At 33.4% G+C, this 23586-nt stretch overlaps 1 protein-coding gene across 1 annotated transcript in view; it reads right to left on the reverse strand.

The window, feature by feature from the left end:
* Nucleotides 1-4444: 4444 nt before the first annotated feature.
* LOC140056594 (calcium-transporting ATPase type 2C member 1-like) overlaps nt 4445-23586 on the reverse strand; it is a 29301-nt gene continuing 10159 nt past the window's right edge. The window contains exons 9-24 of the mRNA XM_072102021.1: nt 23369-23437; nt 23139-23281; nt 22919-23043; nt 20392-20489; nt 19753-19848; nt 19550-19639; nt 18830-19091; nt 16536-16706; nt 15607-15704; nt 15054-15104; nt 14632-14867; nt 13651-13767; nt 12485-12632; nt 12194-12289; nt 5137-5278; nt 4445-4569 (exon numbers count right to left, since the gene is read on the reverse strand). Coding sequence (XP_071958122.1) covers nt 4445-4569; nt 5137-5278; nt 12194-12289; nt 12485-12632; nt 13651-13767; nt 14632-14867; nt 15054-15104; nt 15607-15704; nt 16536-16706; nt 18830-19091; nt 19550-19639; nt 19753-19848; nt 20392-20489; nt 22919-23043; nt 23139-23281; nt 23369-23437 — 2067 coding nt within the window. The remainder of the gene's footprint in view (nt 4570-5136; nt 5279-12193; nt 12290-12484; nt 12633-13650; nt 13768-14631; nt 14868-15053; nt 15105-15606; nt 15705-16535; nt 16707-18829; nt 19092-19549; nt 19640-19752; nt 19849-20391; nt 20490-22918; nt 23044-23138; nt 23282-23368; nt 23438-23586) is intronic.

Consider the following 23586-nt stretch of genomic DNA (forward strand, 5'->3'; position numbering starts at 1 on the left):
AGAGCTAAAACTTAGACCACACTAATATAGATGGAGAAGTATTCTATACAATTAAGCTTCGAGTTTGCGAATTTTCTTTTTTTCTGTTTGTACCTTTGTTGATATGGATGAATTTTCCGAAATAAAAAGAAATTGAATTGAAATTACACATTCGAGTTATTTTGTTAAACAATGAGATTGTAGATATTTTATAAAAACTCTAAAGATGTGATTTTGAGGAAGAAAGAGTGTTCAGAGACAAAAAGAAAGAAAAAGAAAAAATTTCAAAATGATAGGTGGTTGCCGTTACTCTCTAATTCAACTTCTTTCTTCTTCTCTTCATTTTTACACTTCTCCTAAAAAGTCAGTTTTGTAAATAAAGTAAAATCACGAAAATTAAAATTGTAATGTTAATAATTGTAAATGCGTGTATGAAATAAACATCATAATAATAAATTAAATAAACATAAATGGTTTATGAATAATTAGTGATAAGACATTTGATAAAAATTGTTTCAGCTTATGTTAAAATTGATCAGAGATGTACAATGAAAACTTATATATATTTCCATACAAACACAAAACATATACCAGATTACATATAAATCATACTGTATATTATAGAAACAGTGCTCATAATCGTAACATGATCTCATAATCGCGTCGAGCATAGCTCATTGGCGAAAGTTCCGTATTTTTTAGTTGTATGAAAAAATGTCTCTGGCGCGATTATGAGATCATGTCACCGAATATGAGCACTGTTTTTATAATTTACAGTATGATTTATATATAATTTACACAGTGCTACGCAACACAATTGATTTACCAGATTACATATTCGTATATTGTACAGCTCTTATAATTCTTTATAAGCTTGAAAAGTGTTGTGACTTTTAGTTTTGTTGTTGTAAATAAACTGCTTTTGATATATTTGTGATTTATGCTTATGTGTCCATTTTCACAATCTCTAATTGAGAAAAAAATTCAATCCAATTTCGAAAAAATTTCTAAACAAAATTGTAAGCGTGTACAAGACATGCACTAGAGCTTTATTCCAATTGGATGCAACAGAAAGACGTACGCGCAACGCTAGTGAGTTGACCAATAACAAGCGACAGTTTGGATGTTCCAAGCGTTATGATTGGTCAAATCACTTGCGGTGCGCTTACGTCATTGCGTTGCGTCTAAGCGGCCACGTATAACAATACAATAAACAAACAGAATTATATTTAATCATTTATTATAGCTTTTTACATTAAGGTCAAAGGTTAAAACTGTGACCTCTGACACTAAACAACAGTTTCCCTTGCAATCGCCAAGTAATATCACATAATAATGTTAATCTTTCTCCAATATTAAGATTGGTTCCAAAGAAATTTATTTTATTTAAACACACAAAAAATTGACAATATTAAATTTTAAACAGATGATGTTACCAAATATTGTTAATTGATGATTAAAATGAAAAAAAAAACAACAGCAGACTATGGTAAATTATCGAATAAGCGCGGTTGTGATAAAAACAAGAGCGGGCTTATTTATGCGGCGAATCAATTTTAGTTGAGTTTATAATTACTATGGCTACCAATTATTCAGAAGAAGCCATGAATGTTCGTCAAATAAATAAACGAAAGATATAAAATCGGGTAATGTAATTGATTATTTAGCACAAATGTTCAGCAACGAGTCTAAAGCTCTGTCTACACTATCACACTTTATGTGCCCATATATGGTAGTAATATGCTTAAATATGGTAGTGATATGCTTAAATATGGTAGTGATATGCTTAAATATGGTGGCCATATGCTTACATATGCCATGGTAGTGATATGACATCATCATGTTCATATACATCACACTTTTTTGTCACATAAAGTTTGATATAAGTGTAGACAGAGCTTTAAACTTGCATTTATTTGGCTCTTATCAGTAGCGGCGATTAATCGATAATTTACGGTTGATACTTAGGCCTATATCACAGTTTGCAAAAATACATGCTCCCTTACGTCAATAAAAGGTAATACCACTTACCTAGACCACGTGATGAAAGAAATTAAGAAAAAACAGACAAAACGTCATTTCATGATTACAGTGTATATTGCAGTTAACGGGAGAAAACCTAGGCTGGGCTTATATCCTAGGGTGGGCTTATTTCCTAGGATGGGATTATTTCTTAGGATGTGTGTTTATTTCCTAGGATGTGGGATTATTTTCTAGGGTGGGATTATATCTTAGGGTGGGATTATATCCTAGGGTAGGATTATATTCTAGGGTGGGATTATATCCTAGGATGTAGGATTATTTCCTAGGATGTGGGATTATATCCTATGGTGGGATTATATCCTAGTATGTGGGATTATATCCTAGGATGTGAGATTATATCCTAGGATGTGGGATTATATCCCACATCCTAGGATGTGGGATTATATCATAGGATGGGATTAATTCTTAGGATGTGGGATTATATCCTAGGGTGGGCTTGTTTCCTAGGGTGGGCTTATTTCCTAGGATGTGGGATTATATCCTAGGATGGGATTATTTTCTAGGATGTGGGATTATATCCTAGGGTGGGATTATATCTTAGGATGTGGGATTTTATCCTAAGGTGGGCTGTTTCCTAGGATGGGATTATTTTCTAGGATGTGGGATTATATCCTAGGGTGGGATTATATCTTAGGATGTGGGATTATATCCTAATGTGGGCTTATTTCCTAGGATGTCAGATTATAATGCTAGGGTGGGATTATATCCTAGGGTGGGGTTATACCATAGAGTGGGCTTATACAGAACGATTTAAATGCCATGATCAGTTTTGGTTGATAAAACATTAAGAAAGTGATTAAAATAAATGAAAATATCAAAATGTTAAATTGAAATGTGAGAGAAAATTTGAAAAATCTAAAATGCACACAAACGCATTTCTTGTAAAAACATTATAATAACAATAATTCATAATTAATTAAATTGTTTACAGTAATACTGTATTAAAAGGTAACTCTTAAAAATCACCCTGTAACATATGCACACTTTCATCATCATCATTAATTAATATTAAATACTTCTTAAAAGTACTGTGGTAACAAAAATCCATATATCCGATTAAAAGAATCGGGGCTTGTGAGGCATTTTATTGGCGATAAGCACTAGTCAGCTTGGACGCAAGGTTAGGTTAGGTTTTTAGGAATCCTGTCTCTGCCTGGTTTTGTGTGATGTTTTCTTGTTCTTTGTCCACGTTTTTTTCATATTGAATGTTTATGGAGACAAAAGTAAATGAAATGAAATGGCAATAAAGTACACGCAAGGCGCCCACGTAGGCGCAACGCAATTGAGTTGTTGACCAGGCGAGATTTCAGATTACCCACGCGGCGTGGTTGGTCGAATTAGTTAAGATAGCCTTCGGTATGACTTGCGTTGAATTGGTTAAGAAATGGTGGAAAATCAAAAAGAAGCAAGAATACTGTAGATTATGTAACTATATACTAAAAGCACACTAAAATAACACATCCTAAATTTTATATTAAAAACTTTTCCATTGCTAGTAGCAAAATAGAGATTATAGAACAAAATCTACACATGCTCAAACAACAATCAATGTTGTGATAGCTTCAGTGAAAAGATGCACCCGATTATCGGTGCTGTATCTGAACCTAATGGTATATGTCCAATATCATAGGCAAATTCTGTAATACAGAGTCACATATACATCACATCATGTGCCACCTCTATTATATCAAGTTAGGTTAGGTATGATACAAGTGTCACTTGTGATACATATACTCATATTCTGTTATTGTCATACAAAACATTACAAAAACTTAGATGATTAAAAAAAAGTGGACTGAATCAATACGTAAAAAAAGTGAATAAAATAATCATAATTAAATATAAAAACTATTATATAAACTATTTACATTAATAAAAAAATAAAGAGTTTAAAAAGTGTAATTTAAGATTGTTTATAAATGTCAAACTAGTTTGACAAAAAAAGGTGTGCTCAAATATGGTAGTGATATGCCCAACTTTGGTAGTGGTATGACATCATCATGTCCATATACAGGCATCATCATTTTTTTTTCACATAAAGTTTGATAGTGTAGACAGACAGCATAGAGTATGTGTATGTATTACAGAATTGAATTTGATTTATTTGGAAAATTATTATAAAATACTGGACACATAACATGATTGTTACTCATTTTGATTTGTTGTTTTTGCTGTTAAGTTTGCACAATTAAAATATTTCTAGTCCAATAAAGGTGTGGCAGCTCTGTCTACACTATCAAATTAGTGATATACCCAAATATGGTAGTGATATGACATCATCATGTCCATATACGGGAACATCACATTTTCTTTGTCACATTAAGTCTGATAGTGTGGACAGAGCTTTATAACTTCATATTATAATTCTATTGCATCACCTCAATAAATAATATTACATATAAATGGAATCATAAAATATATTTCATACATATTCAAATTCGTACGGCTTGTTGAGGTGGAATCGTTTGTCTAGTCGACGCTGCGTTAGTTTTTTCAACTCCGAGACCCAGAAGACAGTTGATGTTAAGCAAAGTAAGAACAACAAATCTAATGGAATGAAAATTAAACAAATATTTTAATAATAAACATGCAATTGTAAACTCCCAGACATACTTTGTAGGGGAGGAGGGAGGGGCTTCTTTACAAGACCCCCTAGGCTCCTAATAATTATCTAAAGTTTTGCTTATAAAATGACAAAATAAATATTCATCCAAAACCCCATTAGAAAAAATTGGCTAGCAGCCAATTTGACTATTTTTTTTGCTTTCAAAATTAAGATTTTTTGTCAGGTAAATACACTTTTTTAATCTAAGTTTTATTCAAATTGGATTAACTATTATGTGACATTAAAATGGCATATTTAAAAAAAATGTTTAAGAATTATTATTTCAGGGGGACAATAGATCTTTAAATCTGTTGACAATAATTCCACTGATCTCCACCCACAATGCCTGTTTAAATTTCTGCACTTTTTAGATCCCCAGGATTAAGCAACAGAAAGAGTTTAAATTTCGACTAAATCTTATATCTATACATTCTTGAAATATGAAACCTAAAGCGCACACAAAACGACAAAAACACACAAAACGACAAAAACACACAAATGTTTCGTACCATAAAGTGTGAGGCCCTCGGTTTGAAAGACACTTTGTAAAGGAGGAAAGTACACAACCATCAGTTGACCAAATATGGAACCTCCAACTGCATACAGGAACATACGATTGGTCAAAAAACCAATGGTGAAGATGGACTTAGTCTGTAAAAACATTATTATTAGCATCAAGAGACCTCTGCAACATATAACTAAAGCTTTGTCTTCACTATCAAACTTTATGTGACAAAAAAATGTGATGTGCCCATATATGGACATGATAATGTCATATCACTACAATATTTGTACATATCACTACCATATTTGGGCACATCACATTTTTAACATAAACTTTAATAGTGTAGACAGAGCTTTAACAACTGCATAACAAGGTGTAGAAAATTCATTAAAATGATTATAAATATGATATTAAATATAACTATTATTGAAATTTTAATTTAATATGTAAATTTTTTTGAGATTACACTTTAAATATTTTTATTATTTTATTATTCAAAGGACTTAAACCCACGACCTTGTGATTATGCCAGAATCATAAACCACAAAGTGTCTTCAGTGTGAAGCAGTGACCTTACAAATTTCTTCTTATTAAAGGCTTTTTTTTTACTCAAGTTAAATCATGAAGAATTATTTATCTACGGTTAAGTTTACCAATAACATTGTACTTGATTTATTTGATTATGGTAGGACTTGAACCCCTGAACCTTGGATTGTGCTAGTATATTAAACCACAATGTGTATAGTTTTGACACTTTTAACTACCCCTTAGAAAAGATTATGATTAAAACCCTCCTTAACTAAAGTTAAATTTACCAATAACAGTGCATATTTATCTATTGCATTGTATTTGATTATGGTAGGACTTGAACCCCTGAACCTAGGTATGTGCCAGTATATTAAACCACAATGTGTATATTTTTGACACTTTAATCTACTCCTCAGAAAAGCTTGTGGTTATAGCCCTTCTTACCTAAAGTTAAATTTACCAATTTAACTGTGCATATTTATTTACTGTTATATGATGTGGGTTAGGTAACATAGGTTTGTGTCAGTATGGTCCCAAACCACAGAGTGTACAAATAGTGATAGCCTCAAAATGACCTCTACAGTACACAGGTGGTCATGGTTGCTAATTTTAATGTAAGAGCTGTTATTTATTGATTGTTTACATAATAGTGTAAACAGACAATAGGGGCCTAGATTTGGTTTAGTCAATTAGAGTACAACATGTTTCTTCTTGTCTCTTTCCAAACTGATTTATGCACGGCACACATGGCTTCATCTCTCTGTGGTGCAAGTGCAAACTATCTTTTTTTTAATTCAGATTCAATTGATCCGTAAAAAAATTCATATACAGCGAGCAAATTAACTCGTTTTTACATCATAGTATGTGTTTCATTTCTTTTTTTAACCTTATCAAAGAGTTGCAAAGTTAAAAACTGCACATAAAAAAACATAATTATTATAGCGAGTGATTTATTGTCATAGATCCGAAAGTACAAAAAAACTTTTTTTAAACAATTATTTCTGTGAATTTATCTTGTTTTATAAATATAAATAAATATAGTGTTCCCAAATATTGTAATTCTTTTTAAACAAATATTTTAAATATTTTTATATTCTACTATGAAATACACTCAAAATATTTTCCTATTTTCGGACTAAATAAGGCAAAATTGAATTGAATTGAAATTGAATAAACTTTTTAAACTTTATGCAATAATATGCGTGTATTCTATATTTCATTTAGTGTTTATATTTTATATATATATCTGTTTTTTTTTATCGTACTAATATATATTTTCCAATCTTTAAGATAATTTTCTATTATTATTTTACTATGATAATGGACAAATAAAATAAATATTCCAGTATTCAGTCACATTACAGAAATAATAATGTAATAATCCAGTTAGGAATTAATAAATAAATAATATTTATTTATTAATACCTAACTGGATTATTACATTATTAAATGTCCATGGAGTAACCCTAACCCGTTAATTCCCATATGGACCTAGAGGTCCATTTGGGAATTAACGGGTTAGGGTTACTCCATGGTAGGCCCAGTATAGCCTAAAGCTGTCCGAACCCCACCCTTAAACATGCACTTATTACTCATACGCTTAGAACTAGTAGCATGACGAGATAAAAAAGGTGTTTTATGATGTATGAGATGCACTTGAGATTGAGTAAGAGTACAATGTTGACCCAGGGTAAACAAGCCCTGTGTAGTCAACACACATGGGTGAAAGTCTTTTGTCACTATGTTTGTGCTTTCAATCACGGCTCCCTATATTTATGGGGGCTACTTGTAATATGGTATTTGCTATACTGAGGCGTAACTAGCAACGTATGCTTAACATTCAACAGATAACTTTCCACTCACATAAAAATCATTCATTTCAATATATTTGTACCTTCAATCAGGGTTCTCTATATTTATGGGGGCTACTTGTAAATGGTATTTGTTATACTGAGGCGTAACTAGACTTAACTTCTTAACATTCAACAGGTAGCTTTTCACTCATATAAAAATCATTCATTTCGTCAGAAAGAAAATGAGTAAGCATCCATCGTACAACGTTGAAAAACACTTTTAAATAATAAAAATAAACTTTTGGCAAATTGGTAAATTTAACAAGGTAAATTACATGGCATGTAGTTTGGAATTTATTGGATTTGAAAGCATTCGCCATTTTGAGAAGAATGTTGTCCTCTTTGCCAAATTGGCGAATGTCTTTTGGTTTCTCTACTCTTCTTCTTCTATAACCCCATAAGGTTTATCAATATTGCTCAGTGGCCGTATTCACCAATCACACTTAAGTAAAATATTTTCACTTAACTCAAAATATTAAGTATTTCACTTAACTCAATAAATATTAGGTATTTCACTTAACTCAATAAATATTTAAGTATTTCCCTTAAATTGTATTCACTTAGATAGGAAATTTTCTTAAGGGTAAGTGTTTCCCTTGGCCTAAGTGTGAATGGTGAATACGGCCACTGGTAATTATGTTGAATATAGTATACATTGTGGGTTAAACTACTATACTATGGTAACAATACAATGTTCACATCGGTCAATCAACTTATACATAATAAAACGTTATTAAATTCCATTAAGAACAATTTAACAAGAAAGAGACAATACAGGATATATTTGTTATAAACATCATTTGAAATAGCTAGATTTACTCACATCCATTGACTCTAACTAAAGCATATCAGTAAATCAAGAAAACGTGGAAAACATTCTGTGTTTCCATGGAAATAAACGAGATCACAGGATATATGTTTATATAAACAAAACATTCACATTATGTCTTTTGAAGATGTCAAGTAGAATAGCACGTGTTTAACGGCTTTGATTGTATAATATAATTTAATTTACTGTTCAATATTGATTCCTCCCCCACTTATTTTCATTAATCAAAGAAGATGATGAATATTCATGAGTTTGTTCGCTCACCTGTGAATTTACAAAGGTTGCCGAGGGTGTTGAATTTACAAAGGTTATTGAAGTTAACATCAAAGTAATTAAAAATGTCACTGTCATGGCGGTACCATGAGGTAATAGATATTTGCCGAGGGCGTTGAGTTTACGAAGGCTATTGAAGTTAACATCAAAATAATTTAAAATGTCACTGTCATGGCGGTACCATGTAGTACCATCATCGGTACCATAAGGTAATAGATATTTGCCGAGGGTGTTGAATTTACAAAGGTTATTGAAGTTAACATCAAAGTAATTAAAAATGTCACTGTCATGGCGGTACCATGAGGTAATAGATATTTGCCAAGGGCGTTGAGTTTACGAAGGCTATTGAAGTTAACATCAAAATAATTTAAAATGTCACTGTCATGGCGGTACCATGTAGTACCATCATCGGTACCATAAGGTAATAGATATTTGCCGAGGGTGTTGAATTTACAAAGGTTATTGAAGTTAACATCAAAGTAATTAAAAATGTCACTGTCATGGCGGTACCATGAGGTAATAGATATTTACCGAGGGCGTTGAGTTTACGAAGGCTATTGAAGTTAACATCAAAATAATTAAAAATGTCACTGTCATGGCGGTACCATGTAGTACCATCATCAGTACCATGAGGTAATAGATGGGTCATTCCATCTCAGATCACCCAATGAGTTAAACCCTACCTCTTCCAATTTTGATGAAATTTGGTATATGGGTGATTCATAGCAATTAAAGCGAAAATTTCAAATTTTAACTTTATCGTACCAACGGTTTTCGAGATATAGCAATTTAAATTTTCGGTTTTTACGCAAAAAAGGGCGCGTCCGCCACGTTTCAAAGAGCTGTATCTCGGGAACTATAGGTTCGATTTTAAAAACAAAGGCATTTTTGTAAAGGGGAGACCATAAGGAACCTAAATATACTAATTGTGTGTGTTTTATGTTAATTTTAAGTTGAATAAAACTTTGACATATATTTTGACCTTGAAATTGACCCCGTGGAACACGCCCGATTTGTTGATGACCATCACGAAAAATGTAGCCCTACGTGTCAACTACAACATATAAAAAAATTGGAGGGGTTTTTTTTCTTTGTTTCCATGAAATTACAATTTGAAGTTGACATACCTCTTCCTTTTAGTGTATTTTTGGTGTCTGTCCATGCATTACTTCAATGTCAATTTGATGTAATCCAAAAATAATTTTATTTACAAACTAAATATCATTATAATGTTACAATTGTCTATGTCTGGCCTTTACTCCTTGTCATCTGGCCAATTCAAACAGTATTTAGAAATGTTGTGGCGATCATTTTGGGAAATACTGTAATTCCTAGTCGAAGAGGATTTTATAAACGGAGAGGCTATAATACAATGTACATTTGATTCAGGAATCCAACAACAGTCTTCTTTGGACAGCCAATAAAAGGTTTTCGCTGGCCCATGAGGATGCATAAATTTAATTTGATAATCCCCAAACTCTTCTGAGACATCCACAACCAAACCAATCCATGGGACACCATCATAACTACAGCACACAAAATTCTGAAGTCTAATAATGGTGGGTTGTGTATCAGCAACAATTTAATTTTCATCACTGAAAGATTCTTGAATCACAACCACATCCGGAGGGTTTATCTGGGTACTAAGTTTGTAGACCTGCATCTGTGCCAGAGAAACAGGAGCAAAGCGATGATATTGTAATGTACCCTTGATGGTCTGGGTGAGGTTGAATCTTGGCTTTATTTCTTTTTCCACAGTAGATACCTCATCTATTCCCACATGAAAAAAGTTGATGCCTGGAATGTCCATATGAGCGAGTCATATGGCCGAGCGGTTAAGGCAGGGGTGCCGTTTACCGTACCTAAAGAGCCAAGAACAACATCGGCAAGGGTTCGAGGCCGACTCGCTCCTAGTTCTGGTGGTGGAACAAGTCTTCTCGGATAAGGACTATAAACCGTAGGTCCAGTGTACACAGTTATAACCTGTGTGTACTTTAAAGAACCCAGTTCATTATTCGAAAAAGAGTAGGGGTTACCCCAGTGAACTGGTTCACACAATAGCCCCTGTATCAGGGGGATTACCACCTATCTGATAGGACACTGATTAGTTCACTATTGGTAATCCTTGGCCACATTGCCTAAAGACATAAAATAAAAATTAAAAATTACACAGTAGTCGAACATACTGAGAGATGTGAGAATATGACATTCAGTCAAACGCTGTAAGCTTCTCTTAGTGACAAGCCTCTTAACTGTTCCACCTATGCCATCACATGCACTCTTGCCATGTGATGTAGCGAAAAAATTCCACTCGGCGTCTAAACCAAAATCTTCCTGGTGGTGGCAAAGGTTAATAAAGTTATATTTGTTTTTGCATTGGCTGCCACATCCATCTGTGAAATAATGAACTTTTTTCATGGTTGGTAGTTTTGTTTTTAAATAGGGGATGACAACCTTTAAAAAGGCCTATACAGTTAACTGTTGTATGTTCTCTGCAATCACTTATTATGCATATGTTAATGTGCATAATAACATAGTAAGGACACTAAACTATGTGTCAAAATTGATTTGAAAAGTATGTGAGTTACCCAGTATTTCTCATATCAAAATATATCTACTGTTTAAGTGGGCCTGATGAGAAAGCGTAACAATAAGACACCTTAACAGTTAGTGTTCACACTGTGTATAAAGTATAACAACACCAAAAATACACTAAAAGGAAGAGGTATGTCAACTTCAAATTGTAATTTCATGGAAACAAACAAAAAAACCCCTCCAATTTTTTTATATGTTGTAGTTGACACGTAGGGCTACATTTTTCGTGATAGTCACCAACAAATCGGGCGTGTTCCACGGGGTCAATTTCAAGGTCAAAATATATGTCAAAGTTTTATTCAACTTAAAATTAACATAAAACACACACAATTAGTATATTTAGGTTCCTTATGGTCTCCCCTTTACAAAAATACCTTTGTTTTTAAAATCGAACCTATAGTTCCCGAGATACAGCTCTTTGAAACGTGGCGGCCGCGCCTTTTTTTGCGTAAAAAACGAAAATTTAAATTGCGATATCTCAAAAACCGTTGGTCCGATAAAGTTAAAATTTGAAATTTTGGCTTTAATTGCTATGAATCACCCATATACCAAATTTCATCAAAATTGGAAGAGGTAGGGTTTAAAATTCCATTTTTTTTGGGTGAACTGAGATGGAATGACCCAGATATTTGATGAGGGCGTTGAGTTTACGAAGGCTATTGAAGATGACATTAAAATAATTTAAAATGTCACTGTCATAATTAGCGGTACCGCGTAGTAGCATCATCGGTATCATAAGGTAATAGATATTTGCAGAGGAAGTTGAATTTACGAAGGCTATTGAAGTTAATATCAAAATAATTTAAAATGTCACTGTCATGGCGGTACCATGTAGTACCATCATCGGTATCATGAGATAATAGATATTTGCAGAGGGCGTTGAGTTTATGGAGGCTATTGAAGATGACATTAAAATAATTCTAAAATGTCATTGTCATGGTGGTACCAGATGTTAATGAATATTCATGAATGTGTTTACTCACCTGTGACCTACTGCTAAGGGCGTTGAACATATCAAAGAATACAAAACATGTGAATGTCATGGTGGTATCACGCGGGGTAATTATATTATCTTGCATCTATAAAAGAAAAAAGGAAAAATATTAATTTTGTGGTTAATTATACGGCGAAATTCATACTATTAGACCCCACAGCCATTCACAAGTCACTTACACTTACAGACAAATACTTTCATACAAAAATTTCCAACAAAAATCTCAACAGAAATCATGTTTATTTAAAATTTAAAAAACACATAAGTAACGATTTCTCACCTCTCGCCAGAATACCCATACGGTTCCTATGACGATGATGATAGCCGAGATTAAGACATTGATGATAAGCGGACGCGTTATCATTGGTTCTTTCACGTTCCTAGGAGGCTGACGAATCACGTCCTTATCAACAGGCTCTACCCCAAGACTACAAAATAATATTATTCGTATAAGTCGTTAAACTCTGTCTACACTATCAAAAAAGTGTGACAAAAAATGTGTGATATATGCACAAATATAGTAGTGATGTGACATCATCATGTCCATTCCATATATGGGCACATCACATGTTTTGTCACATACAGTTTGATAGTGTAGACAAAGCTTTAGGAATTTTTAACACACAGAGGAAGTATAAAAAAATGGGGTTTTTTGGAGGGAAGGGGGGGGGGGAACAAACATTGATGAAATCTCCATTCCACCACACTTTTCAAACCCATAACCACACAACTATTTTAATGACATGAAATTGTGTTTAGAGAAGCAACTACTTAACAGTAACTACAAAACTATTTTACAGCCTGTAGGTGATACTTAAGAATTGAACATAAAATGGAGATAAAAATATAAAAAAGTGTAAAAGAACCCCATATAGCTAGCATCAACTCTTTCAAGTTTAATGACCAGAAGGTTGTAAAAAAACAGAGTACAGTAATTTATGATCCATCGCATTTGCTTAGGTTATATTTTTATGATGCTTAGAAACAAGGATTTTCGGACTAGGCCCTTTTACACACACACACTAGCCACAGACAAGAACTAAGCAATTATGCACACAAATATAACGGTTTAACGTCACATCCGAAGGACGAGGTACTGAAAATAATACCAACAGGATTGAAGAATTTGAGGCATACATGTAAAGCAGTAACTCAAAAATATATATTTGTTTTTATTCTTCAGTTTAGAGAGCTAAAAACTACATTTTGATATCTATTTTTTACTATTAAAGCTGTCTACACTATCAAATTTTATGTGACAAAAAATGTGATGTGGTCATATATGGACACGATGATGTTATATCACTACCATATTTGGGCATATCACTACCATATTTTGGCACATCACACTTTTTTGTCAAACTAGTTTGATAGTGCAGACAGAGCTTTAGATGTTTTATTCCATTTTATTATTGTATTTATTATTCAATATAATGTTAGCAATACCTTTGAGCTGGTGGGCCATCCATAATGATATTAATCCATAAAATCTGCATAGCATTTAAAGGGTTGGGAAAACGTAGAATGGTTGATAAGGCAACTAGAGTCAAAGCTGCTATACTCCTGGAAATAAAAACAATTGTGGAAAAGTGATCAATGAAAAAGAACAAAATCCTTCTTTTATAAGCTTGGAGCCACAACATGAGTTTAATCATGCCATGCAAGTTTCTTTTATTCATCCATAAGTATAGTAAAAGGCATAAAAACATCAATATAATGAAATATATGGACAAAAAAGAAGGAGAGAAACTCCTTGAACTACATGCCTATCAAGCTCAACTTCCAATTTCAATCAACTTTTTTAAAGATATCAAGCAAATAATGTAAACAATTAATTAATATCAAAGTACATAGTATATTAATACAACACAAAGTGAAATAGCTAAGATAACATAATGATTAAAAGTTGATGAAAATTACCATCACATATCTAATAAAAATTCTTTGACTTTAGTTTTAAAAGGTTTCCTATAGTTAATTTCTCGAACGTGCATTGGAATTTCATTCCATATTGCAAGGCTACAGTGGGTCTATTGATTGTCAACTTAGCACAAGGGTTTATTGGTTTGATGTAAACTTATGGATTATCAATATTGATCAATCAATATCAATAATCAACTTACGGTTTTATTCATTTTTGTATTTTCACTAAGTGGACATATATATTTTTGACTTTCTTATTCTACTGTTTTAGCAAGTTTTAAGAAATTTTTATTCTTGTTTTTAACCTTTTATTTTCAATAAACAGGACTAACAAAGCATATTGATCAAAACGTCGAGAAACTCAACAGATCTTTTCAGAACTAACATACGTGGTGTACCGCAAACTTTATATCAACAAACAGGACCATATATAAAACATCTATACCTGATATGTTTTTATCCTGTATAAATATGTTTTAAATAAATAAAATAAATAAAGCTTACGTGCTTAACTGGAATCTAACAAAGTTCTTAATATTATAGTATATTGCTTTTCCTTCTTCGATGGCCGACATAATCGTGTAGAAGTCGTCGTTCACGAGTATCATATCTGCAGCTTCCTTACTCACGTCCGTACCGGTTTGACCCATCGCAATACCGATGTCAGCCGTCTTCAATGCGACAGCGTCATTCACCCCATCGCCTGTCATACCGACTACAAGATTATTCAGTTGCAGGGCCTAGAAGATAGCGAATAATCATCACATTATTTTGTACACATAGTATGACATTTTACGTCATAAATCAAAATCAATCTTTGTTGCAATCAATATATATAGGATTGGTTATTTACAATTCATTTCTAGAACCAAAAAATATACAGGACTAAAAATATTTTAATCATTCATAAACAGGGAATTTCTTACCTTAATTATTTTTAACTTGTGGCTTGGACTGACTCGATAAAATACTGACACCTGCACACAAAAATTGAAATAAAAACATATTAAATTGTGTAATCACATATCTCATACAGTTTTCCCTTTTCTTTAGCTTTTGTATATTTAATTATTCTCCTTATGAATTTAAACTTATGCGTCTTTCTACCACAACATTTTTAATTGTATATTTGTTTTATTGCGTGAACACTTGAACTTTGAAATTATATGAAGATTATGCATACATTCTTAAGGCCTGTCTACACTATCAAACTTAATTTGTGCCCATATATGGACATGATGATGTCATATTACTACCATATTTCGGTATATCACTGCCATATTTGGGCACATCACAATTTTTTGGTCAAACTAGTTTAATAGTGTAGGCAGAGCTTTATATGTTAGCGCTCATTCATTTAAAATATCTTGGATCTGCCCCTATTTTGGCATATCACTACCATATTTGGGCACATCACACTTTTTTGTCAACCTTGTTTGATAGTGTAGACAGAGATTAAGTCTCTTATCCAGACTTTACCTGGTTAATAACATTTGAGAGTTCCATTAACTCCATTTCTTCTACATCATCCCCTGACAAGGATTTACAACCTTCTGCATAGAGGCCAAGTCTACTACCTATTAGGTAAAAACAAGAAAACATAGTTGACTTTATAATAAAATATATTAAAGATGTATTGTCTCCCAAAAATATAAAAAATGAAGATTAATTTAAAAAAAGACTTTGAATATGCAATTTCAGTTTTAATAAAGTTCATAGAAAAATAACTACAAACAAAATAATATTCTCACTTAAATTAGATAGAGTTCCTATAGCACATTTTTAGATAGAGTACCTATAGCACATTTTTACTTAGGGTACCCGAGTCTAGTACTCTCTCATCTTTACTTCTTCTTCCATCTGGACACTATCAAGGAAAAAGGTGCGATTTATAAAGTACTACTCCTCCCTTATTAGTTGTAGTATTAAGCTGGGATTTGGCATGAATATACTACAGGGACATGTCCTCAAAGCTATTAAATTTCAAACCGGATGCAGCTATATGACGTCTCAAAGATGGTACCGTATAGCCGTATTTGGTAGCGAGGTTATTGATGTGTATGTGACACATCCGGTCTTATGACGTCATTACAGCTTTTTTTGCTGTACCCCGAGTATCGCACATTCGTGCTTGTTAGATAGAGTTCCTATAGCACATTTTTAGATAGAGTACCTATAGCACATTTTTAGATAGAGTACCTATAGCACATTTTTAGATAGAGTACCTATAGCATATTTTTAGATAGAGTACCTATAGCACATTTTTAGATAGAGTTCCTATAGCACATTTTTAGATAGAGTACCTATAGCACATTTTTAGATAGAGTACCTATAGCACATTTTTAGATAGAGTTCCTATAGCACATTTTTAGATAAGAGTACCTATAGCACATTTTTAGATACAGTACCTATAGCACTAGCCGTTTCTTCTGAATCACCAGTCACCATCTTAATGGACACTCCACTACCTAGCAACGTCTCAATAGACTCTCGGACATCTGGACGGGGTGGGTCAATTATGCCGACCACACCACAATATGTCAACTCATCTAGCTCTTTCCCTAGAGCTAAGGCAATAACTGAAAAATTAAAATATTGAGAAATTATAATTGTTCTGAAAACTCCATTTTTTTTCCACCAAATGTTTTTAAAGTTTGAGACAGTTGATTGTATAAATAAACTTATGTAACTATATTTTGTTAATATAATTTGCTTGCAGCAACAAAAATAAAAGTTTAGGTTTAATAATACGGTATTTCTGAAAGTCAAATGTATAAAGATAATATAATGTATATTGACACAAGACTAAACACAGAATGGGTTTATATTATTATATATTACAAATTATTTTCCAATATTTTTTAAAGCCAATCTAATGCAACCTCTTAAATATTGACACAATAAATTATGGCTAGCAAATTCACATACAATCACCACTTGAACTATTATTTATTGTTTATAAATGAGCGCTTCCATTCAAGTGGTTACATAATGCTTTTATTAGATGGGTACTTGGGAGTTGATTGGGGGAAATCTGGGGTTGCTATGGCCTCCTTGTTATCTTATAAGTACTGAATTAAATTGACCTTTGCTACTGTAATGACTTGCTTATTAAACTTGTCTTAACAGGTTGCCTGCCAAACATTTTTCCAGTTCTTTAAATACTAAAATAATTTAAATTTTATAGCTCCTCGATCATCAAGGAGACATCAAACTATAGAGGGGGTAATTCATCTAATTCATAAGCATATTGGTAAAAACCATAGAGGTACTACAATTGATAGAGAGTCAACTAGGCAACAGTGAAGTGATGCCAAACAGGGGACACTTTACATGAAAATATGAGGGCTAATACATGTATTACCAACCACTATTCAGTAGACACCATATTAATATTTTAGTAAAGGGCGTGTGTGTTGGACACTGGATTACTAATTGTGAGATCGTGGTTCAAATCCAACTCTCGCCGCATTGCTTGTATGAGGCAAGAAACTTTACTTACATTTACCTCTCTCCACCCAGGTGTATAAATGGGTGCCGGCGAGATCATGACACAACTTTGCGCTGATTAGTAGCTGCATTATGGGAGTATGTTTCCATCGTGTTTTATCCAAAAAATAAATGACCGGGGTAATAATGTGCAGAGCATTAAGAGCATGCTTATATGCTCTATATAAGAATAAACTATTGTTATAGTAGTGTAATATAGAATAGCTTTTCTCAGAGATTTATCTTTTAAAACTACGCGCCAAACCCAATTAAGGTGACATTTTGTTGGTGTAGGCTTGTACTTTGATGATCTCCCGATTTATATCGTGTAGTGTCATCATTTATTTTATTATTTTATAATGTACCTTATCACAATTATTATCCGGTAATAAAAACATAAGCCGCTACTATAAAATGAATTAAAATGTAATCTCAGTTCAATTGTCTGGCGCATTTGTAAGAATATTATGGATTTACCAAATCTGAAGTGGGTGTCTAGAGACTGTTTGAACAGCTTGATGGTATAATAATGTACTTATAATAGGTGGAATTTATAACACCTTAATATGTATATTACATCATTGGTCTAATATAAATGCAGATAGAGATCAGATTAAAAAAACGTTTTGTTGATTGTCTAGAAAGTTGAGAAGATTTGTGAACTTTGACGCGGTTTATCAAAGAATGTATTTTAATTTTTATAACGGCATTAAAACTAGCCAGTTATAAATTAGAAGTGACAATGTATGGTTTGAATCTATGACTATTAGGTCACCAACCAACAGCATCCTCACTCGATTCCTGAACACAGTATTCTAGCACCATTCTACCACCTTAGTAGGATTTAAACGAGGAACCGTAGAGTCAAAAGTACATCAAACTCACACCATTAAGCCATGTGACCAAACAATGTGATGTGCCCATATATAGACATGATGGTGTCATATCACTATCATATTTGGTCATATCACTACCATATTTGGGCACATCAAACTTTGTTGTCACATAACACATAAAGTTCAACTTTATGTGACCAAAAAATGTGATGTTCCTATATATACATATTACTACCATATTATTTGGTCATATCACTACCATAGTTTAATAGTGTAGACAGAGCTTTATAATTACCAAGCTACAACCCCACCCCTCTCTCTATCTCTCCTACTCCACACCCTTAACCCCACCACCCTCTCCCACACCCTTAACTTACCCCTCAACCCTGTGCTTCCTAAATGTCTCGCCTGATGGCTGAATTTCTCCTTATCTTCTTTGGTTAAATTTTTAGTTTGATTATAATAGTTATAAGTGGTACAGTGATCCAGCACCCTTTCTATTGCTCCTTTGACATAGTACATTGACCCCTCTTGAGGTCGCGACATTGAGATGCATCTCACCGCCATTAACTTCGTCTCCGAACTGAACGGTTGCTCCGATAAACGTGTATTTTCTTCTCGGAGGTGACTCAAACGTAACTATAACAAAATAAATTTAAGATACTAATTAATAAACTAGATTTTAACTCGTCACTTTGACAAGTCATCCGCATGACGCCACATGGACATAACAGAAAAAGATTATGCCATTACGATATAAAATAAAATGTTGTTAGTGTGCTATCTGTTTTGTGTCTAAGTATATACAGTATACATTGTATACATAGGCTACTACATACAGTGTAGCATAGGTTAAATTATGGGACCCGCCTTTTATTCTAATTTTTAACATGATGAAATCATAAATAAAACAGAGGATTTAATTATTAGGTAACAAACAAATTTAATAAAATATTATACTTTTGAAATGTTAAAAAATAAATAAAAATTTACATTATACAAATATATAAGAAACAGTTTATCAAAATATCAAAAATAAGTTCATTATCTAGATCTAGAGGGGGCTATAAAAGAAAGTTTTGGAAGCTAAACAGTACCTTTTGAGCAAATGAAAGTAAAGCGCCCTCTGTTGGCTGACCTAGTAGACTACCCTGATGAATTTCTGCATTATTGCACACACAGCTAACCTATAAAAAAATGGAACAAGAAAAAAAAGGGTTACTGATCCATTTTAATGTTTTCATTAATGTTTTAAATAAAAGTTGAGTGTAACTAGACGTTAAGTATTTTGTATTCTTACCTCAGCTAACCTAGCTATAGAAGAATTATTGTAACCCCTGACAACTTGACCATCATATATGACATCACCATTACCATTGTAGCCAACACCTGTGACCTATAAGAAAGTGCAAACAAATATTATTTTTAAAATATTATAAATGTAAAGTAATTTGAACATATTAGGTGCATTCAATGGTCACTTGCAAACAACTTGCAGTGAGCTACTACCTTTGCCTGCATATAAACAGCAGCAAAGAATTACGCTTTGCCTTCACTATAAAGCTAGTTTGACTAGAAGTGTGATATGCCCAAATATGGTAGTGATATGCTTAAAGATGGTAGTGATATGACATCATCATGTCCATATATGAGCACATCACATTTTTTTGTCACAAAAAGTTTGATAGTGTAGACAGAGATTCAGAGGAGCTAGATCTGCTACTCAAAACATCCCAGTTGACCACGCCTACTGTTGTTTATTGAACACAATACTGATTTTACTCTCTAACTCTTATACTGTAGGCTCTGGGATATCTACAATATATTCAATAGCAAGTCGAGTTTGCGGTACACCATATTTTTAAGTAAGGTTGAGAATGTCTCGGTTTTGTTTAAATATCATCCTATTTATCAAAAAAGTTAATCATCAAAACGTTACCTCAGCATGGCATCCATCCGATGTATGCAGTGATGTAACTGTCATCTCATTCTTGGTGAGAGTTCCAGTTTTATCAGAACAGATCACATTCACACAACCTAAAAGTAAAATAAAAACATGAAAACCAAGAGCACAAGGACTGGTAGTGTTTGTGATTATATTAACAACTATATGCAGATATCCTGTATTATATAACACCTAAATAGATTCCCATAATTTGATTGGACGATTGTAGGTTGTCACATGATACAAAATAAGTGTAAGTTAAGGGTACCGTATATTTCGGTGTATAAGTCGCACCGGTGTATAAGACGCACCACCTAACTGAGAGCAAAATATCGGTATTTTTTATATCGTCGATGTATAAGTTGCACTTTATATTTCATCAAAAAATGTTTTTTTTAAATTGTAATCAATATTATTGTAATAATATATTGTTATATCTACAACGGAGTCCTTTATTTAGGGTTTTTCTTACCTAGGCTCGGCCGTGCCCAGCCTCAACAAGTTCTTATAACAACTTGTTATTCATGAGTTTCGCCGCAACACCGAGTGCATGATCTTGTGTGTCACACACGTGTGTGGGCTAACATTTCGAGAGGGCGAACGTTTTCACGGACAATCGTATTCGATTAGTATCTATGTATCCGAGAAGTGTATACGCTAGGTCCATGCTATAATCAACTGGAGAATATACTAGTTGAATACCATAGACCATGTGGCCGCCAAGGAGGGCTTGCGCTGGGGGTGCGGCGGTCGGCGATCGTGCGTATAACTATAAATAAATACTAGGGCCTAGTCAGGCCTATTCCAATCGTAAATGTTTACAAATGAAATTTTATCGGAGTGCCTGAAACAGCTCCATAATGAACAAATCTTTTCATCATATTTAGTATAACATCACGCTAAAATGCCTTGAAAACTAGGCAGAAGCAGGTTGCCGTTACGTTAGTACACTGTAGCTAGCCTAGGCCTAGCTAGCCAACAAGGTGACGATATGTAGGCTACAATCTGTGTGGTGTGGTGTGAGGCATAATGTTCGGTGTATAAGACGCACCCTTAATTTAGAGGTCAAATTTGCGTGTCAAAAGTGCGACTTATACACCGAAATATACGGTATTTCACACCTGCCGGAGTCGGCAAATCTATTCGTACGTCAATGTTTTATTTTTTCGTGTCTACGCATATTGTAATGTAATCATATAGATTTATAATTGAAAAATCAACCTTAGTATTACAATTTAATTGGGTTCTCGAATTTGCCCCAGAAAGGTCCAGTGAAGAGATTGTCCAGATGTTTTAATGTTCATTAGTTCATAATAAGATCCTAAAAGTAAACAGTTAATTTGACCGTTCACATCGTAAAATTATTAGATATTGACAGTTTTAAGCAGAGATTCGACAGGGTCAATTCATCATTGTAACCAACCCCTTCCCAGATAAGATCAATCACTCCACTCCAAACGTACCTGGATAGACTTAGGACCAATCATTAACCTCAGAGACGATGTAATGACATATCCTAATGAACAGAAGCCGATACACACCTCACAGACACTTCTTCGAACACACACCTTACCGACACTTCCTCAGAAGCATATCTACAGCCACACCTAACTTACAGCATCACTTATACTTTGTTCCGGTTTCTTTATAATTATATTATTTATTATTTATAGCGTATTATTGAATAAACAACTGTGATATTCAATCATCCAAACGAGTAGAGTCTTTAATACAGTAAAACCTCATTAAAAACACATTATTACCTCCGCCAAGGAGGTTATGTTTTCACCCCTGTATGTTTGTGTGTGTGTGTGTGTGTGTGTCTGTGAACAGCCTGGAGGCCACAGTTTTTATCCGATTCTCACCAAATTTGGAAACAATGATCTATGCCCCAAAAGCTCGGACGAGTTCGACTTTGAGGGGAAAAGGTCACAACTAACAAAAAACTATTTTACTGCCTAGAGACCACAGTTTTTATCCGATTCTCACCAAACTTAGCCACAATGATCAATGACACATCATATAATCAGTCAGGGTCAAAGATCAAGGTCCACAAAAAACAAAAGAAATAAAAAAAAAAAAAAAAAAAAAAAACCTCAGTGGGACTTGAACCAGCGATCTCAACTGTGAGAGGCTGGATACATAACCATTACACCACACTGTCATCCACAACTTTGTAGTGTGCAGTTAACATATTTACACTTAGAATAAAAAAAAATGTAAAAAAAAAAATATTCAGGGGGCATTTCATGTAGGGGAATTTTACAGTAGGCGGAGGTTTGTACTCTCGGAGTACCCTCTAGTATTACAATATATTGATTGCTGCATAGCCATGGAACAGGTGTGAAAGGCCCTTAATAAGTGTTTTTATATCTATGGAATGGTACAAATAATTTCATCCAGTGACAGATGAAATACTATTTTCACTTCATGAAATTATTTGTACCATTCCACTCATAAACATTAATTATTTGTATAATACTAAATTATTAGTATCAGAAATGAGAAATAATTAACATACCTAAGGTTTCAACAATGGGAAGCTTTTTCACAATTGCATTTCGTTTAGCCATTCTCATGACCCCTAAGGCTAAGGTCACAGTCACTACAATTGGTAAGCCTTCTGGGATTGCAGCAACAGCAAGGCTGGAAGATCAAAAATATACATATCAAGTTATTATCTGCTGCCCTCAAATTATGCCTTACTAATGCAGTGGAGTAAACAAATATTTCTTAATTACCTTACTCCTATAGTGAACATATCAAGTATCGGTCGTTCCTGTAACCAGCCTAGCACCATAATACAGCCGATGATACCAAAGGAATAGATAGATAGTTGCTTGCCTAGAATACCCATGCTCTTCTGCAGTGGTGTCTTCGGAGCCTAAAAGAAAAAGGGAAAAAAGTACATAAAAATAGAAATATTTATTTTTTATTCTGCGTTGGAAATGACAAAATTAAAGCTCTTTACCTCCTCTGCTTGCATCATTTTAAATACCTCCCCGAACTTTGAATTTTCACCAGTACCAATGACAATACCCTAGAAAAGATTAATATAAAAATTAAGACTGAAATTTGCAGGCAAAAGATAATAAACTCTACCAAGTTGCACAGGCTTAATCTATCTTTTTCACAAATGATAACCATAAGCGAATTCATTCGCTATCCTTCTTAAAGGTGGCAATTCCA

Source organism: Antedon mediterranea, chromosome 8, assembly GCF_964355755.1.
Source record: "Antedon mediterranea chromosome 8, ecAntMedi1.1, whole genome shotgun sequence".
Classification (NCBI taxonomy): domain Eukaryota; kingdom Metazoa; phylum Echinodermata; class Crinoidea; order Comatulida; family Antedonidae; genus Antedon; species Antedon mediterranea.